Source organism: Lepidochelys olivacea (genome assembly GCF_965140295.1).
Source record: "Lepidochelys olivacea isolate rLepOli2 genome assembly, chromosome: 1".
Taxonomy (NCBI): domain Eukaryota; kingdom Metazoa; phylum Chordata; order Testudines; family Cheloniidae; genus Lepidochelys; species Lepidochelys olivacea.
Genome location: NC_140411.1, coordinates 15,660,406 through 15,680,680, shown reverse-complemented (window position 1 = coordinate 15,680,680; position 20,275 = coordinate 15,660,406). Strand labels below are relative to the sequence as shown.

The window sequence follows — 20,275 nt, the reverse complement described above, 5'->3', positions numbered from 1 at the left end:
AAACCATTTAACAGCATTGTATATCCAGTGAACTGACTCAAGCTTCAATACTGGAACACTTCTGAAAATTAGATACAAGCTTGGGTACACAAATTTCTTCAATTACCATTAGGCATGTTCTCCACAGTATGCAGCCATATGAGGGAATAGAGTGAATAGCTGTAAAAACCACACCTCCCTCCCAGTAAAGGGAGAAATTCAGTCCACACACACTGTACACCAACCAAATACAGCCAATGGCAAATCCTAGTTCTCCTTTGACACCTGCCCACCCCAATCTCTATAGTTACAGAGGTATGCAGACAAAGTAGCTCAATTATTTCTACCGTTAGAGTTAAGGATAAAAAAGAGTAGAGTTAAGGATAAGAGTTACCACGACACACCCCTCTATTTTTAGAGTATCAATATTCTTTGAATGTCCTATTTTTCAATCTACTATAAAGTCCCATGCTCAAATCAAAACTATTTTATTTGTGGTGCTCAGTCCACAGATCTTTAAAAAAGAGATCAGCACTTAGTGTTAACAGAGTATATTAACAATATGCTTTATTCTGTACCAACAGACTGAGGGTTAAAGCATTTACTTAGATAGTAAGCTTCTTGGGGTAGGGACTGTTTTTGTACTGTGCCTAGTAGAATGGGGTCTGGCTCTATAATGTGAAACCTAGGCATTATTGCAATGTTAGTAATAATCCCTCATCCTTGACTAATTTAATTTGAGGTGTGTTATTATTACACCATCACTTACTGTGTTGTGACGTTGCTTTAGTACATGTCGGATATTGCTAACTGCTTGGATTAAGCATGGAGCTAAGGACAGGGTAGCCCTGTTACTCAATGGGGGGGAGGAGGGGAATAAGAACAGAAAATGTGGAAATGGCAGAGGTGCTTAATGACTTTTGTTTCAGTTTTCACCAAGAAGGTTGGTAGTGATTGGATGTCCAGCATAGTGAATGCCAGTGAAATAAGGTAGGATCAGAAGAGGCTAAAATAAGGAAAGAACAAGTTAAAAGTAAGTTGGACAAATTAGATGTCTTCAAATCACCAGGGCCTGATGAAATGCATCCCAGAATAGTCAAGGAGCTGACTGAGGAGATATCTGAGCCATTAGAAATTATATCTGAAAAGTCATGGAAGATGGGAGAGATTCCAGAAGACTGGAAAAGGGTAAATATGGTGCCCATCTATAAAAAGGGAAATAAGGACAACTCAGGGAATTACAGACCAGTCAGCTTAACTTCTGTACCTGAAAAGATAATGGAGCAAATAATTAAGCAATCAGTTTGCAAACATCTAAAAGATAATAAGGTGATAAGTAACAGTCAGCATGGATTTGTCAAAAACAAATCATGTCAAACCAACCTGACAGCTTTTTTAGACAAGGTAACAAGCCTTGTGGATAGAGGGGAAAGCAGTAGATGTGCTATATCTTGACTTTAGTAAAGCTTTTGATACGGTCTTGCATGACCTTCTCAAAAATAAATTAGGGAAATGCAACCTAAATGGAGCTACTATAAGGTGGGTGCAAAAGTGGTTGGAAAACTGTTCCCAGAGAGAGTATTTATCAGTGGTTCAGTCATGCTGTTCTGTTCAATATCTTCATCAAAGATTTAAGATAATGGCATACAGAGTAAAAAGTCTGCAGACAATTCCAAGCTGGGAGGAGTTGCAAGTGCTTTGGAGGATAGGATTAAAATTCAAAATGATCTCGACAAACTGGAGAAATGGTCTGAGGTAAACAGGATGAAATTCAATAAGGACAAATGTAAAGTACTCCATTAAGGAAGGAACAAATCAGTTGCACACACATAAAATGGGAAATTACTGCCTAGGAAGGAGTACTGTGGAAAGGGATCTGAGGGGTCATAGTGGACGACAAGCTAAATATGAGTCAACAGTGTAAAGCTGTTGCAAAAAAAAGCAAATATTCTGGGATGTATTAGAAGGAGTGTTGAAAGCAAGACATGAGAAGTAATTCTTCTGCTCTACTCAGGCCTCAACAGGAGTAGTGTGTCCAGTTCTGGGCCCCACATTTCAGGAAGGATGTGGACAAATTGGAGAGAGTCCAGAGAAGAGCAACAAAAATGATTAAAGATCTAGAAAACGACCTATGAGGGAAACTTGAAAAAAATTGGGTTTGTTTAGTCTGGAAAAAAGAGACTATTGAGAGGGGACATAACAGTTTAAGTATGTAAAGGTTGTTACAAGTAGGAGGAAGAAAAAAATTTTTTTTTCTTAATCTCTCAGGATAGGACAAGAAGCAACAGGCTTAAATTGCAGCAAGGGAGGTTTAGGTTGGACATTAGGAAAACACTTCCTAACTGTAGAGTGGTTAAGCACTGGAATAAATTGCCTAGGGAGGTTGTGGAATCTCCATCATTGGAGACTTTTAAGAGCAGGTTAGGCAACCACTTATCAAGAATGGTCTAGATCATTAGTCATGCCACGAGTGCAGGGGACTGGACTAGATGACCTCTCGAGGTCCCTTCCAGTTCTTTGACTTTCTTGGTGTGATCTCCACATACAGCAATCTTATGTGTTTTTAGCTGTTAGGCCTGATTGATATCAGACAAGTATTTTTGATGTCACTTCACTTGCATATTCTAATATCACTCTGGTATGCTGTGACTTGATAATTCTTTTAATACAGAGCTTGCACAGGCTAAGTGCAAGCCTTTTGGACTCAAGATGTCACATATGGCTGCAAACTTTAAAGTGGGAATCCAACTACGTATACAAGATGAGCAGAGGAGCAGCAGCGTTAGTCTGTATCCGCAAAAAGAACAGGAATACTTGCGGCACCTTAGAGACTAACAATTTTATTAGAGCATAAGCTTTCGTGGGCTACAGCCCACTTCATTGGATGCATAGAATGGAACATATAGTAAGAAGAAATATATATATACATACAGATAAGTTGGAAGTTGCCATACAAACTCTGAGAGGCTAATTAAGATGAGCTATTATCAGCAGGAGAAAAAAAAACTTTTGCAGTGATAATCAGGATGGCCCATTTAGACGGCTGACAAGAAGGTATGAGGATACTTAACTTAGGGAAATAGATTCAATATGTGTAATGACCCAGCCACTCCCAGTCTCTATTCAAACACAAGTTAATGGTATCTACTTTGCATATTAATTCAAGCTCAGCAGTTTCCTGTTGGAGTCTGTTTTTGAAGCTTTTCTGTTGCAAAAATCGCCACCCTTAAATCTTTTAGTGAGTGGCCAGAGAGGCTGAAGTGTTCTCCTACCTGTTTTTGAATGTTATGATTCTTGATGTCAGATTTGTGTCCATTTATTCTTTTGCGTAGAGACTGTCCGGTTTGGCCAATGTACATGGCAGAGGGGCATTGCTGGCACATGATGGCATAGATCACATTGGTAGATGTGCAGGTGAACGAGCCCCTGATGGCGTGGCTAATGTAATCAGGTCCTATGATGGTGTCACTTGAATAAATATGTGGACAGAGTTGGCATCAGGCTTTGTTGCAAGGATAGGTTCCTGGGTTAGTGTTTTTGGTGTGTGGTTGCTGGAGAGTATTTGCTTCAGGTTGGGGGGCTATCTGTAAGCCAGGACTGGTCTGTCTCCCAAGATCTGTGAGTGAAGGATCATTTTTCAGGATAGGCTGTAAATCTGTGATGATGCGCTGGAGAGGTTTTAGCTGGGGGCTCAAGGTGACAGCTAGTGGCGTTTTGTTATTTTTTTTGTTGGGCCTGTCCTGTAGTAGGTGACTTCTGGCTACTCTTCTGGCTCTGTCAATCTGTTTCTTCAGCAGGTGGGTATTGTAGTTTTAAGAATGCTTAATAGAGATCTTGTAAGTGTTTGTCTCTGTCTGAGGGATTAGAGCAAATGTGGTTGTATCTTAGAGCTTGGCTGTAGACAATGGATCGTGTGGTGTGTCCTGGATGGAAGCTGGAGGCATATAGGTAGGTATAGTGGTCAGCAGGTTTCCGGTATAGGGTGGTGTTTATGTAAACATCGCTTATTAGCACAGTAGTGTCCAGGAAATGGACCGCTTGTGTGGATTGGTCTAGGTTGAGGTTGATGATGGGATGGAAATTGTTGAAATCATGGTGGAATTCCTCAAGGGCTTCTTTTCCATGGGTCCAGATGATGATGTCATCAATGTAGCGCAAGTAGAGTAGGAGTGTTAGCGGACGAGAGCTAAGGAAGCGATGTTCTAAGTCAGCCATAAAAATGTTAGCATACTGTGGGGCCATGCAGCTACCCATAGCAGTGCTGCTGACTTGAAGCTATATCACTTTTGTAGTAGTTTTCATGCTCTCAAAGCAGGCTACTTGGCCTTTTGGATAGGGAGTTGTGAATATTGGCACTGGAAAATTCCTTTCATTCTGCACTCACCTTTGTCAAGTAACATATTTTGTTTCTTATGCAATAAGGCCACCTCTCGACCCAGTGCCTTCTTCTGCCTCTCCAGCTCATGCCGAAGCACCAAAATCTTCAACTGTAAACACTCACTCTTTTTTTTCTATTAAAAAAAAAAAAAGAAGATTATCAATAAATATACCGAAAAGATTACCTGAATTAAACACAGTAACCGATTCAATTATGTGCATTCCCTGGCAGCAGCACCAAAGGTTGGGCTAACCAGTTGCCAAGAAACCATGCCTAAATTATAGTTACAAATAGGATTTTCAGTTACTGATTTTTTTTTTTTTTAACGGGAACATGCACACAATAATATGCTTCGAGGGCAGCAGAGGAAAAGGTATCAATGGAGACAGCATCATTTCCCAGAAACTAGCCTATCAAGTCTGGCTTTGTCTGATGTAACACGCAAGTCTGTTGGGAAGCTACAGCATTTTGACTGGGTCTAGTATATATATTTTATATACTACTTTGCACAGTAGCATCTGTACCTGTAGGGAAATATATCTGTACATACGGCATATGGAAAGACAGCTAGAAACACTGCACACCTGAAGCTGAGCCCTGATTTAGGGGGCGGGGCTTCTCTCACTAGGGGTCCTAAAAGGTAGCAGCCAGTCAGGCAGTGGCACAGACAGCTGCAGCGGCACAGGAGCTAGCAAACAGAGCTGTAAACAGGGGAGTTTGAGTGGGAGTTTGTCTTGTGGTGCTTGTTGTTTGTTGTGGGTGGTGGTGTTTTGGTGTGGTGTGTGTTTCCCAGCTTAACAGGATTTAGGTGGAAAGGCAATGACAGACACAGAAGCAGCAGTGGGAGTGACCCATGTAGCGGAAGACACAATGAAGATGACTGGATGTGGAAGCTGTGGTATGTATGTGATCCTGGAGGGGGCACCTGGTAAGAGTTTTGTCTGTATGAAATGCCGTCTGATAGAGCTGATGGAGGAAAAGATCCAAGGTTTGAAGATGCAGGTGGAAAGTCTGGTAGAGTTTAGGAAGGGGTTTGAGCAGATTATGGAGCAAAGACATGAGGTATCTGAAGGGAAAAGCTCAGACTTGCAGATGGAAGCAGGACTGGGGAATTCTGAGGGGAGACTGGGTGAGGAAAGTGGTCAGTGGAAGCATGTGACTAAAAGAAACAGGCAGAGGAAAAGACGGGCTAGTGAAGGAGAAATAGAGCTTAAGAATAGGTATGCAGAGTTGGAAAATGAAGAAGGGGCTCAGCAGGTAGTCACTGAAGGTGGAAGGGCAAGGAAGAAGAGAAGAGCGGCTAGTCCTATAGGAAAAGGGGAAGAGTTAATGGAGATTACACCAAATATGAGCCCCAGGAGGATACAGGATGGGTTAAAGAGGATTACAAGGGAGAACAGGAATGGAAAGAACTTGCAGCCAGAGGGAACCGGGGATAGACTGGAGAATAGCACCCTCACTAGGAAAAGACAGGTCTATGTGATTGGGGACTCTTTACTGAGAAGAATAGATAGGCCTGTAACCAGAGCTGATCCAGAGAATAGGAGGGTGTACTGTCTTCCAGGTGCTAAGATACGGGATATAGATCTGAGGTTGAAAAGGATTCTAAAGGAAGCGGGAAAGAATCCCCTAATTATCCTTCATGTGGGAACAAATGATACGGCTAGATTCTCGCTGGAAAGTATTAAGGGAGACTATGCTAGGCTGGGGAAGACGCTTAAGGAAATTGAGGCTCAGGTGATCTCTAGGAACAGGCAGAATCCCACTACAGAAGGGCAACGAAGGTGTGACAAAATTATGACTATCAACAGATGGCTTAGGCAGTGGTGCTATAAGGAGGGCTTTGGGATGTATGGCCACTGGGAGGCATTCATGGATAGAGGACAGTTCTCTTGGGATGGACTTCATCTGAGTAGGGAAGGAAATGGACTTCTAGGATGGAGGCTGGCACAACTGATTAAGAGAGCTTTAAACTAGGAATTAGGGGGAGATGGTTGGGAGATGTCCAGGTAATCTCCACGCCAGAATTTAGCATTGAGAGGAAAGAAAATTAAGTAAGAGTAGATACAGCCATGGGTAGGAGGAAGGGCAGTGTAGATACAAGTCTAATAGGTTATACTGGTAGTAAAATAACCATGCCTAATAGGGTACAGAATGTGAGTGAGGCCAAACAGCAAAAATTAAGATGTTTGTACACTAATGCGAGGAGCCTAGGTAACAAAATGGAGGAACTAGAGCTATGGTGCAGGAAGTGAAACCAGATATTATAGGGATAACAGAAACATGGTGGAATAGTAGTCATGACTGGACTACAGGTATTGAAGGGTATGTGCTGTTTAGGAAAGACTGAAATAAAGGTAAAGGTGGTGGAGTAGCACTGTATATCAATGGTGAGATAGAATGTAAAGAAATAAGAAGCGATGAAATGGATATGACTGAGTCTGTCTGGGCAAAAATTAAATTGGGGAAGAAAACTATTAGAGCCTCCCCTGGGATAGTGCTTGGGGTGTGCTATAGACTGCCGGGATCTAATTTGGATATGGATAGAGCCCTTTTTAATGTTTTTAATAAAGTAAATACTAATGGAAACTGTGTGATCACGAGAGACTTTAACTTCCCAGATATAGACTGGAGGACGAGTGCTAGTAATAATAATAGGGCTCAGATTTTCCTAGATGCGATAGCTGATGGATTCCTTCAGCAAGTAGTTGCTGAACCGACTAGAGGGGATGCCATTTTAGATTTGGTTTTGGTGAGTAGTGAGGACCTCATAGAAGAAATGGTTGTAGGGGATAATCTTGGCTCAAGTGATCATGAGCTAGTTCAGTTCAAACTGAACGGAAGGATTAACAAAAATAAATCTGCAACTAGGGTTTTTGATTTCAAAAGGGCTGACTTTCAAAAATTAAGGAAATTAGTTAGGGAAGTGGATTGGACTGAAGAATTTATGGATCTAAAGGTAGAGGAGGCCTGGGATTATTTTAAATCAAAGCTGCAGAAGCTATCGGAAGCCTGCATCCCAAGTAAGGGGAAAAAATTCCTAGGCAGGAGTTGTAGACCAAGCTGGATGAGCAAGCATCTCAGAAAGGTGATTAAGAAAAAGCAGAAAGCATATAGGGAGTGGAAGAAGGGAGGGATCCACAAGGAAAGCTACATTATTGAGGTCAGAACATGTAGGGATAAAGTGAGACAGGCTAAAAGTCAAGTAGAGTTGGACCTTGCAAAGGGAATTAAAACCAATAGTAAAAGGTTCTATAGTCATATAAATAAGAAGAAAACAAAGAAAGAAGTGGGACCACTAAACACTGAGGATGGAGTGGAGGTCAAGGATAATCTAGGCATGGCCCAATATCTAAACAAATACTTTGCCTCAGTCTTTAATAAGACTAAAGAGGATCTTAGGGATAATGGTAGCATGACAAACGGGAATGAGGATATGGAGGTAGACATTACCATATTTGAGGTAGAAGCGAAACTCAGACAGCTTAATGGGACTAAATTGGGGGGCCCAGATAATCTTCATCCAAGAATATTAAAGGAATTGGCAGAAGAAATTGCAAGCCCATTAGCAAGATTTTTTTTAATGAATCTGTAAACTCAGGGGTTGTACTGTATGATTGGAGAATTGCTAACATAGTTCCTATTTTTATGAAAGGGAAAAAAAGTGATCCGGGTAATTATAGCCCTGTTAGTTTCACATCTGTAGCATGCAAGGTCTTGGAAAAAATTTTGAAGGAGAAGGTAGTTAAGGACAGTGAAGTCAATGGTAAATGGAACAAAATACAATATGGTTTTACAAAAGGTAGATCGTGCCAAACCAACCTGATCGCCTTCTTTGAGAAAGTAACAGATTTTTTAGACAAAGGAAACGCAGTGGATCTAATTTACCTAGATTTTAGTAAGACATTTGATACTGTGCCACATGGGGAATATTAAATTGGATAAGATGGGGATCAATAGGCAAACTGAAAGGTGGATAAGGAATTGGTTAAAGGGGAGACTACAACGGGTCCTACTGAAAGGTGAACTGTCAGGCTGGAGGGAGGTTATCAGTGGAGTTCCTCAAGGATCGGTTTTGGGACCAATCTTTTTATTACTGACCTTGGCACAAAAAGTGGGAATGTGCTAATAAAGTTTGCAGATGATACAAAGCTGGGAGGTACCGCCAATTTAGAGAAGGACAAGGATACCCTACAGGAGGATCTGGATGACCTTGTAAACTGGAGTAATAGTAATAGGATGAAATTTAATAGTGAGAAGTGTAAGGTCATGCATTTAGGGATTAATAACAAGAATTTTAGTTATAAGCTAGGGATGCATCAATTAGAAGTAACGGAGGAGGAAAAGGACCTTGGAGTATTGGTTGATCATAGGATGACTATGAGCCGCCAATGTGATATGGCTGTGAAAAAGCTAATGCAGTCTTGGGATGCATCAGGAGAAGTATTTCCAATAGGGATAAGGTGGTTTTAGTACCGTTATACAAGGCACTGGTGAGACCTCACCTGGAATACTGTTTGCAGTTCTGGTCTCCCATGTTCAAGAAGGATGAATTCAAACTGGAACAGGTACAGAGAAGGGCTACTAGGATGATCCGAGGAATGGAAAACTTGTCTTATGAAAGGAGACTCAGGGAGCTTAGCTTGTTTAGCCTAACTAAAAGAAGGCTGAGGGGAGATATGATTGCTCTCTATAAATATATCAGAGGGATAAATACCAGAGAGGGAGAGGAATTATTTAAGCTCAGTACCAATGTGGACACAAGAACAAATGTATATAAACTGGCCACTAGGAAATTTAGACTAGAAATTAGACGAAGGTTTTTAACCATCAGAGGAGTGAAGTTTTCGAATAGCCTTCCGAGGGAAGCAGTGGGGGCAAAAGATCTATCTGGCTTTAAGATTAAACTTGATAAGTTTATGGAGGAGATCGTATGATGGGATAACATGGTTTTGGTAATTAAATATTCATGGTAAATAGGCCCAATGGCCTGTGATGGGATATTAGATGGGGTGAGATCCGAGTTACCCAGGAAAGAATTTTCTGTAGTATCTGGCTGATGAATCTTGCCCATATGCTCAGGGTTTAGCTCATCGCCATATCTGGGGTCGGGAAGGAATTTTCCTCCAGGGCAGATTGGAAGAGGCCCTGGAGGTTTTTTGCCTTCCTCTGTAGCATGGGGCACAGGTCACTTGCTGGAGGATTCTCTGCTCCTTGAAGTCTTTAAACTACAATTTGAGGACTTCAATAGCACATATAGGTGTGAGGGTTTTTTTTGTAGGAGTGGTGGGTGAAATTCTGTGGCCTGCGTTGTGCAGGAGGTCAGACTAGACGATCATAATGGTCCCTTCTGATCTAAATATCTATGAATCTATGAATCAGTACTAAAGACAATGAACCAAATTTTGAAAGAGCCACTCATCAAAATATACACCAAATCTTTGGATCTAAAGGTTTGTCACGTGAGTAAAATGAATAATTACTTTTCACCCACTCTATAGTTAACAGGATTAAACATGGATATTCCATATTTTGTCAAAACCTTTGCCTAGTTTGAGACACTTACTGAAATTAGTTCAGTATTCTCAGTCCAGGACCTAGCACATCACAAAATGATTGGCTTTTTTTTTTTTTTCAAATGAATACAAGGCGCCAGAAGCCTGCCAATGGATGCCAATATAAATTTCTAAATGAAGTCACCATGAACAGTTTTGGCTATATTAGCTCACAGCTCTGAACTGAGCTCAGCTCTTCTGTGAGAGAAACTAGTGCTAATATGTTGCTTCTCTCTAAAAGCCAGTGAGGACAAGAATACAAAGCTATAACTAAATCACAGTAAATATTTATAATGGCTGTGTCATTTGTGTGTTTGAGAAGTTGTTACACGCATTGTGCTGAGCCCAAAAGACTGGGCTGCAAAGTAGTACAATTATTAGACTCAACCCAACAACTAGAAACCACCACACTTTTTCCACTGGTAGATCATTAATCCCAATCTCTAAAATTTTATTTTTGCTGGCAAATGTTGTGTGTTCATTATACAGTTGATGTTTACGCATTAGCAATGTAAAATATAAAGTGACCTATTAACCCCCCCCCCACACCTTCTCTGTTATGTAGATGTAATCCAAAATCCAATACATTGCACTTTCCAGATAAGTTTCCATTCAAAATAGCTGATATTAAATGTAAAGGGTGTTTTATACTGAAGTTTTAAAAGATGCTTGTGTCCATTGGGCATCATTTAACTGCATTCTTTTAAGGAAGAGTAAGATTTCAAAGTTGAATGTCAAAGCCTACCAGTCCATTGCTTGTGGATGTAAGTCTCAGTTTTTCTTCAATCTCCCTTCCTATTTTCTGAACAGTTACCTGAGTCTGTTTAATTGCACACTGGGCTCTATGAAGCCTGAAAATAAAACACAAGTTATAGAAGGAATGAAATATTTTTTATATAATGTGCCCTTGTAATGAATATACTGGTTACTCCAAACAGCAGAAACAATATGAACCCAAAACTACTGACTCCCATTTTAAAAGGGGAAGAATACCAATGGTCTCTTTAGATACTGAGGTTTTGTAATTAGATGTCCAAAATGTACCCCTACGGTCTTAACTCTGCCATGTGTGTCAAATGTCCTCCCCATTAGCTAGGTTGAGACTCGCATCACAGAACTTCATAGTGCGTCTACAGGAGATTAGGTAAGTGGGATATGATGGGCTGTCACAGGGGAGCCCCCACTGTGCCACAACTAACTGGAAGTTGCGAGACCTAAGCGGATGAAGATCTGGATATTATGGGGTGGTTATTACATTTTCAGCACCCCTCAATCTAGCTAACAGGAGCAGGAGAGGAGATGGGCACTCACCACATACTGCTGAATCTATTTTTAACTAGAAATTAAAAGAACTGTGAAGGAATGTAATGGCAAAACAAGCTTAAAAAGCTTTAAAAAAAAAGCTTAAAACTCCTTCCCAGAGCACTAGAAAGTACCATAGGGGAATCTAGCACTTCCAATACTGTTCGGGAGAAGAGGAGCGGACTCTGAAAAGATAAACATGTCAAATACTTCCCATAAGGCACATAATTTAGCTTTAATTAACTCACCAATACTATAAAGCAACTGGTAAAACAACGGGGCCATACTTATGACTATAAGAAAACGTTTGCTTTACAAGATAGTTCATCTTATCAATTTGGCTCAGAAAGGACCCTACAGAATAGCAGCATTTTATATTCACTTTGCACAGGTGTAAGCATCTACATGGGGTGTAAAGTGATTGAGAATAAGGCATATTAGCTTTAATCTGTCAAGGGAACAGGACATGGGAAATTTCCAATACTCCATGCTCTCATAAAGCATAGGAGGAGTTTTCAAAGGATTCAAAGGGGAGTTCAGTGCTCAGTTCCCTTTAGAAATCCCAAACCATGAGTCCAGAAACAAAAACAGCAACTCAGGAGCCCCATCAGAGATTTTTTCTATTTAAGACAAAACAATCGGTCAGGGATGGTGTAGGTATACTTGGTCCTCCCTCAGTGCAAGGGGATGGAATAGATTACTCTAGAGGTCTCTTCCAAACCTACACTTCCATGATTATATGAAGCCACATTGTTCCTCAGCCAGTTAAAACATATTCAGAATAGAGATACAAAACAGAATCCACCTAAACAAGGTTTCAAGGTGAGACTATGCTTACAGTAAGATCTCAATTTACTCCAAAACTTGAATTTTTTTAAAATCAAAGTCAGTATTGCCAAAAACACAAAGCAGCCTGAAACAATGGTAGTATGTGAATGCTCATGAGTTCCGAAATACAAGGGATTCATGGCCATTATGCATGACGAGTTTGTACCATAGATTGGTTTTAGACAGGCCATGCCAATGGTGTAGATTGTTATCCCAAAGGAAGTACAGCTAGAGATTCTAGTTTGAATTTGCTTCTGAACTGGCAGTGCACTCCGCTCCTGTGGCATGACATGTATACAGAACAGCAGTGAAAACGCAGCTGCACAAGTGCTATTGACTGGAACTTGAGAGAGAACTATCTTAATTCTTGACCAGAGGACAGGTCCTGGGATGTGAAGCCTTCGAGAGACTATCATCTGAAATCCAGTGTAGGTGAACTCAACTGTCTTCATGTCTGGATGCAGTGCCGAGCTGTTGGCCAATTTGTTCCCATGTAATAATTGTAATTTAATAGCTTAGATACCTGAATATTTTGTTTCCTTATTTTCAGGTGATGATAATTTCATATGGAAAGGTACTACCCTGTAGTGAGACAAACATGCCACTGCCATAGTGCCTTTTAGCTAAGTCGTCCTATTATGAAATGACTGACATTGATCAAAATAAAAATATCGCGAGTCCCACACATGAAGTGCATTGCTCGTGCATGGAGGTGAGGGAATGAACCTCTGAAGGGTATTTGTATTCATTTTAAACTAAAACAGGTCAACAGTATTAGTAATCTCCACTACAGTATTGTAACTGCCATTGCACTGTAAGGGTATGTCTACACTACAGAATAAGGTCGAATTTATAGAAGTCGGTTTTTTAGAAATCGGTTTTATATATTCGAGTGTGTGTGTCCCCACAGAAAATGCTCTAAGTGCATTAACTCGGAGTGCTTCCACAGTACCGAGGCTAGAGTCGACTTCCGGAGCGTTGCACTGTGGATAGCTATCCCACAGTTCCCGCAGTCTCCGCTGCCCATTGGAATTCTGGGTTGAGATCCCAATGCCTGATGGGGCTAAAACATTGTCACGGGTGGTTCTGGGTACATATCGGCAGGCCCCCCTTCCCTCCCTCCCTCCATGAAAGCAAGGGCAGACAATCGTTTCGCGCCTTTTTTCCTGAGGTTACCTGTGCAGATGCCATACCACGGCAAGCATGGAGCCCGCTCAGGTAACCGTCACCCTATGACTCCTGGGTGCTGGCAGACACGGTACGGCATTGCTACACAGTAGCAGCAACCCACTGCCTTCTGGCAGCAGATGGTGCAATACGACTGGTAGCCGTCCTCGTTGTGTCCAAGGTGCTCCTGGCCACGTCGGCTGGGAGCGCCTGGGCAGACATGGGCGCAGGGACTAAATTTGGAGTGACTTGACCAGGTCATTCTCTTTAGTCCTGCAGTCAGTCCTATTGAACCGTCTTATGGTGAGCGGGCAGGCGATACGGATTGCTAGCAGTCGTACTGTACCATCTTCTGTCGGGCAGCCATGAGATGTGGATGGCATGCAGTCCTTCTGCACCGTCTGCTGCCAGCCAAAGATGTAAAAGATAGATGGAGTGGATCAAAACAAGAAGTAGACCAGATTTGTTTTGTACTCATTTGCCTCCTCCCCCGTCTAGGGGACTCATTCCTCTAGGTCACACTGCAGTCACCCACAGAGAAGGTGCAGCGAGGTAAATCTAGCCATGTATCAATCAGAGGCCAGGCTAACCTCCTTGTTCCAATAAGAACAATAACTTAGGTGCACCATTTCTTATTGGAACCCTCCGTGAAGTCCTGCCTGAAATACTCCTTGATGTAAAGCCACCCCCTTTGTTGATTTTAGCTCCCTGAAGCCAACCCTGTAAGCTGTGTCGTCAGTCACCCCTCCCTCCGTCAGAGCAACGGCAGACAATTGTTTCGCGCCTTTTTTCTGTGCGGACGTCATACCAAGGCAAGCATGGAGGCCACTCAGCTCACTTTGGCAATTAGGAGCACGTTAAACACCACACGCATTATCCAGCAGTATATGCAGCACCAGAACCTGGCAAAGCGATACCGGGCGAGGAGGCGACGCCAGCGCGGTCCCGTGAGTGATCAGGACATGGACACAGATTTCTCTGAAAGCATGGGCCCTGCCAATGCATGCATCATGGTGCTAATGGGGCAGGTTCATGCTCTGGAATGCCGATTCTGGGCTCGGGAAACAAGCACAGACTGGTGGGACCGCATAGTGTTGCGGGTCTGGGACGATTCCCAGTGGCTGAGAAACTTTTGCATGCGGAAGGGCACTTTCATGGAACTCTGTGACTTGCTTTCCCCTGTCCTGAGGCGCATGAATACCAAGATGAGAGCAGCCCTCACAGTTGAGAAGCGAGTGGCGATAGCCCTGTGGAAGCTTGCAACGCCAGACAGCTACCGGTCAGTTGGGAATCAATTTGGAGTGGGCAAATCTACTGTTGGGGCTGCTGTGATGCAAGTAGCCCATGCAATCAAAGATCTGCTGATATCAAGGGTAGTGACCCTGGGAAATGTGCAGGTCATAGTGGATGGCTTTGCTGCAATGGGATTCCCTAACTGTGGTGGGGCCATAGACAGAACCCATATCCTTATCTTGGCACTGGAGCACCAAGCCGCCGAGTACATAAACCGCAAGGGGTACTTTTCAATAGTGCTGCAAGCTCTGGTGGATCACAAGGGACGTTTCACCAACATCAACATGGGATGGCCGGGAAAGGTACATGACGCTCGCATCTTCAGGAACTCTGGTCTGTTTCAAAAGCTGCAGGAAGGGACTTTATTCCCAGACCAGAAAATAACTGTTGGGGATATTGAAATGCCTATATGTATCCTTGGGGACCCAGCCTACCCCTTAATGCCATGGCTCATGAAGCCGTACACAGGCAGCCTGGTCAGTAGTCAGGAGCTGTTCAACTACAGGCTGAGCAAGTGCAGAATGGTGGTAGAATGTGCATTTGGACGTTTAAAAGCGTGCTGGCGCAGTTTACTGACTCGCTTAGACCTCAGCGAAACCAATATTCCCACTGTTATTACTGCTTGCTGTGTGCTCCACAATATCTGTGAGAGTAAGGGGGAGACATTTATGGCGCGGTGGGAGGTTGAGGCAAATCGCCTGGCTGCTGGTTACGCGCAGCCAGACACCAGGGCGGTTAGAAGAGCACAGAAGGGCGCGGTACGCATCAGAGAAGCTTTGAAAACCAGTTTCATGACTGGCCAGGCTACAGTGTGAAAGTTCTGTTTGTTTCTCCTTGATGAAACCCCCCGCCCCTTGGTTCACTCTACTTCCCTGTAAGCTAACCACCCTCCCCTCCTCCCTTCGATCACTGCTTGCAGAGGCAATAAAGTCATTGTTGCTTCACATTCATGCATTCTTTATTCATTCATCACACAAACAGGTAGCCCAGGAGGGGTGGTGGAGGAGGGAAGGAAAATGCCACACAGCACTTTAAAAGTTTACAACTTTAAAATTTATTGAATGCCAGCCTTCTTTTTTTGGGCAATCCTCTGTGGCGGAGTGGCTGGTTGGCCGGTGGCCCCGCCACCGCGTTCTTGGGCATCTGGGTGTGGAGGCTATGGAACCTGGGGAGGAGGGCGGTTGGTTACACAGGGGCTGTAGTGGCAGTCTGTGCTCCAGCTGCCTTTGCTGCAGCTCAACCATACACTGGAGCATACTGGTTTGGTCCTCCAGCGGCCTCAGCATTGAATCCTGCCTCCTCTCATCACACTGCTGCCACATTTGAGCTTCAGCCCTCTCTTCAGCCCACCACCTCTCCTCCCGGTCATTTTGTGCTTTCCTGCACTCTGACATTATTTGCCTCCATGCATTCGTCTGTGCTCTGTCAGTGTGGGAGGACAGCATGAGCTCGGAGAACATTTCATCTCGAGTGCATTTTTTTTTTTCTTTCTAAGCTTCACTAGCCTCTGGGAAGGAGAAGATCCTGTGATCATTGAAACACATGCAGCTGGTGTAGAGAAAAAAAGGACAGCGGTATTTAAAAAGACATTTTATAAAACAGTGGCTACACTCTTTCAGGGTAAACCTTGCTGTTAACATTACATACATAGCATATGTGCTTTTGTTACAAGGTCGCATTTTGCCTCCCCCCACCACGTGGCTACCCCCTCAACCCTCCCCCCTCCCTGTGGCTATTTCTGTTTAGCCACAGGCAAACAGCCCAGTGGGAATGGGCTCCTCTGAGTGTCCCCTGAAGAAAAGCACTCTATTTCAACCAGGTGACCATGAATTATATCTCACTCTCCTGAGGATAACACAGAGATAAAGAACGGATGTTGTTTGAACGCCAGCAAACATACACTGCAATGCTTTGTTGTACAATGATTCCCGAGTACGTGTTACTGGCCTGGAGTGGTAAAGTGTCCTACCATGAAGGATGCAATAAGGCTGCCCTCCCCAGAAACCTTTTGCAAAGGCTTTGGGAGTACATCCAGGAGAGCCGCGAATGCCAGGGCAAAGTAATCCTTTCACATGCTTGCTCTTAAACCATGTATAGTATTTTAAAAAGGTACACTCACCGGAGGTCCCTTCTCTGCCTGCTGGGTCCAGGAGGCAGCCTTGGGTGGGTTCGGGGGGTACCGGCTCCAGGTCCAGGGTGAGAAACAGTCGGGAAAACCGGTTTCTCCACTTGCTTGCTGTGAGCTATCTACAACCTCATCATCGTCTTTGTCCCCAAAACCTGCTTCCGTATTGCCTCCATCTCCATTGAAGGAGTCAAACAACACGGCTGGGGTAGTGGTGGCTGAACCCCCTAAAATGGCATGCAGCTCATCATAGAAGTGGCATGTTTGGGGCTCTGACCTGGAGCGGCCGTTCGCCTCTCTGGTTTTCTGGTAGGCTTGCCTCAGCTCCTTCAGTTTCACGCGGCACTGCTTCGGGTCCCTGTTATGGCCTCTGTCCTTCATGCCCTGGGAGATTTTCACAAAGGTTTTGGCATTTCAAAAACTGGAACGGAGTTCTGATGCACGGATTCCTCTCCCCATACAGCGATCAGATCCCGTACCTCCCGTTCGGTCCATGCTGGAGCTCTTTTGCGATTCTGGGACTCCATCATGGTCACCTCTGCTGATGAGATCTGCATGGTCACCTGCAGCTTGCCACGCTGGCCAAACAGGAAATGAGATTCAAAAGTTCGTGGTTCTTTTCCTGTCTACCTGGCCAGTGCATCTGAGTTGAGAGCGCTGTCCAGAGCGGGCACAATGGAGCACTCTGGGATAGCTCCCGGAGGCCAATACCGTCGAATTGTGTCCACAGTACCCCAATTTCGAGCCGGCAACGTCGATTTAAGCGCTAATCCACTTGTCAGGGGTGGAGTAAGGAAATCGATTTTAAGAGCCCTTTAAGTCGAAATAAAGGGCTTCATCGTGTGGACAGGTGCAGGTTTACATTGATTTAATGCTGCTAAATTCGACCTAAAGTCCTAGTGTAGACCAGGGCTAAGTATGGGATAGCTCCATATAGAACAAATTTTCCATAACTTAGTTTAGAGAGGTTTTCTTAAATTTTTGCATTAATGGGTAATTGCTTGAACTACATTCTTAGAGATTTTTAGGAACAGGATTTAGTGCTGCATTTGTAAAGCCAATCTTTCTTACGTTTTTTGCTGTCAGTCACCTCAGTACTGCTCTCTACTTACTCATAAGTAGTAAACCCAGTTGGTCAGCATTTTGAAGTCAGGATTTCCTGACACGTTCACACTAATTACAGTAGCTCCACCTGCTCCAAGAATCTGCAGTTTTACACTTGCAATTCAGACAGAATACTTAGAGATGGAGAAGTGGCAGCAGCAGAATTTCAGTGGCATTTTAGAGACCGTCCACTACGTCAATGTGGGCAGCCACAAACCAGGACGCACATTGTTGAGGACTGCAAAATGACAGCTTCCCGGAGGTGTTTATGCTCTGAACATTGCTGATAAGAACGCTTGATCGGTTTGGCTTGATCCGATTGCATATACCAAATAAATAATAAATGACCATCTACAGTTCTTGATCCAAAGAGCCAACTCCCATACACCTGTTTATACCAAGGACTTTACATATTAAAACTAAGTAAGTTTATCTATATTGGACTACAATGCATCTTGAAGATAATGCGTTAGTCTGCACCAGTAATTCCTCCATGAATTTTAGAAGACTTGTCCTAATAAAGACACACAGATTGAAGTTTGTTACCCTGTAACTTTCCCCCACTTTTATCTCCATTCTAAACAATTGGGAATTATTCCTTTTAGAAATCTGCGGAGACTGATGAAAGGATCCACTTCCAGTTTTCATAATATTTTAATAAGGCTAAAATACTAGTTTTCTTTTTCAAATATCCATAGTTATTAGCATTCTTCAAAACAGTTTGGCTCCCCACAATGGAAGCAGATGTTAAATTTCAACATGCACAGTATAGTTTTGTGTTCAAAGCTTTATATACCAGCATACCCATAGCTAGCTCAGAATTCAACTGCCCTAAGCAGCTAAAGGGATACTTATGGAGAAAGGTTGCAAATACACACCACTAGAACAGGAAGCCAGGTTCCCAGCAAGCTGAGGAACTCCATGGGGTAATGAGAGCAGACAGGAAAACCAAACATGCCTGCTTCCCAGAGTCATGGACTCTCTAGGACACAGATAACTTCCTGACCCACATGGAATTCTGTACAGTTAAGATGAGTTCTCAATTAGAGTTCAGACTGTTCACATTTCTGTCATGCAAAGTTCCTACACAAAAAAAGACTTCTCAGTTCTGTCTTCAGTGCACAGGAACTGATTTAATTCAACAAGCTCACTAGCATTTGCTTTTGATCTTGATCTATGTCCTTTCCCTTCTATCTTCAGTGGTATGAATCCTCATTTCAATCTTATGCTAAATAATTCCTTTGAAATTCTTTTGTTTATTCTTCAAAGTGTTTGCAGATTCTGCTGTCCAACCCTTTCAGTCAAGCTACACATTTCATTCCTTTAAAATCCCCCCCAAGAAACAATTCCTCCAGAACCCTGTTTTCTATAGGGTTTCTCTGAATTCAGTGCAATTTATCCATGTATGTCTAGGATTAAGATGCCCAGAAATGAACACCATTTTCCAGTTATGTCGCATAGGCATGTAGAGACGTTCCAGTGTTGGGATAAATATACAGTTCAAACGTGCATTGGCTTATTTTGCTGCCATATCATAGGGCAGACTTCTGTTTAATTTGCTGTCCTATTGCCTGTGCTGTCTCAGCTTCATTGGTTTCCAGGATACTCCTTTTCAAAGGTCTGGATCATTTCCCCCCGCCCCCACACATTACCTACAGACGGAGGCGGCCTGGGTCTATGCTAGGGAATTAGTTGAGTATAACTGAAATCCACACCCCAAGCGATGCAGTTCAGCCCACCGAACACCCAGTGTAGACAGCGGTACATCAATGTGAGAATTCTCCCTTCGCCCTAACGACTGGCTTTCAGGGAGGTGGTTTATCTACTCTAACAGGAGAGCCCCTCCTGTCAGCACAAGTAGTGTCTTCACTGAAGCAGTGCAACTGCACCACTGCAGCATTTTAAGTGTACATAAGCCCACAGGAAAAAACAGAATATTGCGTTTTCCCCCTGGCTTCAACCCCCTTTAGTTCTTTTATGCTTAACTTCAAATCATTCTGGGCCCCTTTGTATTTTCTTCTTTCAAAACTTTGCTGGCATTTGCTGCTCATCACAAATTGGTATCAGTACTAAGAGTGGGCCGTTTTACTCAGTTTTCTACATCAGCAAAGGTACTGAGTAAAATTTTCAAAAGTGCCTAAGTGACTTAGGAGCCAGAATCCAATTTATGTCCCATTTTTCAAAAGCAGAAAATGAAAACAAGACTTAGGCACTTTTGAAAATAATATGCATTGACAGAGCTCTGGCTAATATTTTTTATTTTATTTTAATTTTTTTTAAAGCGAAGTATTTTTATAAAGCCACAGCTCTCAGGCACATTGTGCAATATTTCAACTAGTACCCGCCAGGAATCTCTCTACTTTCAGAATTTCTCATGTTGAGAAGTTTTAGTCGTCTCATGCTCACAGTAAGGTCGATAAACATTGCAGATATTCATACAGGCTTCCTTAAGCCAGTACATACTTTAGCAGGATATTTTTTCAAGGTGGTGAATTTATATGCAAGTTATTCCAGACCTATTCAACCTGCCCACAGGATAATTTT

The 20,275-nt window shown here is 43.0% G+C and overlaps 1 protein-coding gene across 1 annotated transcript in view; it reads right to left on the bottom strand.

Moving 5' to 3' along the window:
• Positions 1-20,275, bottom strand: part of UVRAG (UV radiation resistance associated) — a 164,277-nt gene that overhangs the window by 81,402 nt on the left and 62,600 nt on the right. Inside the window, exons 7-8 of the mRNA XM_084646724.1 lie at positions 10,658-10,763; positions 4,364-4,490 (exon numbers count right to left, since the gene is read on the bottom strand). Coding sequence (XP_084502850.1) covers positions 4,364-4,490; positions 10,658-10,763 — 233 coding nt within the window. The remainder of the gene's footprint in view (positions 1-4,363; positions 4,491-10,657; positions 10,764-20,275) is intronic.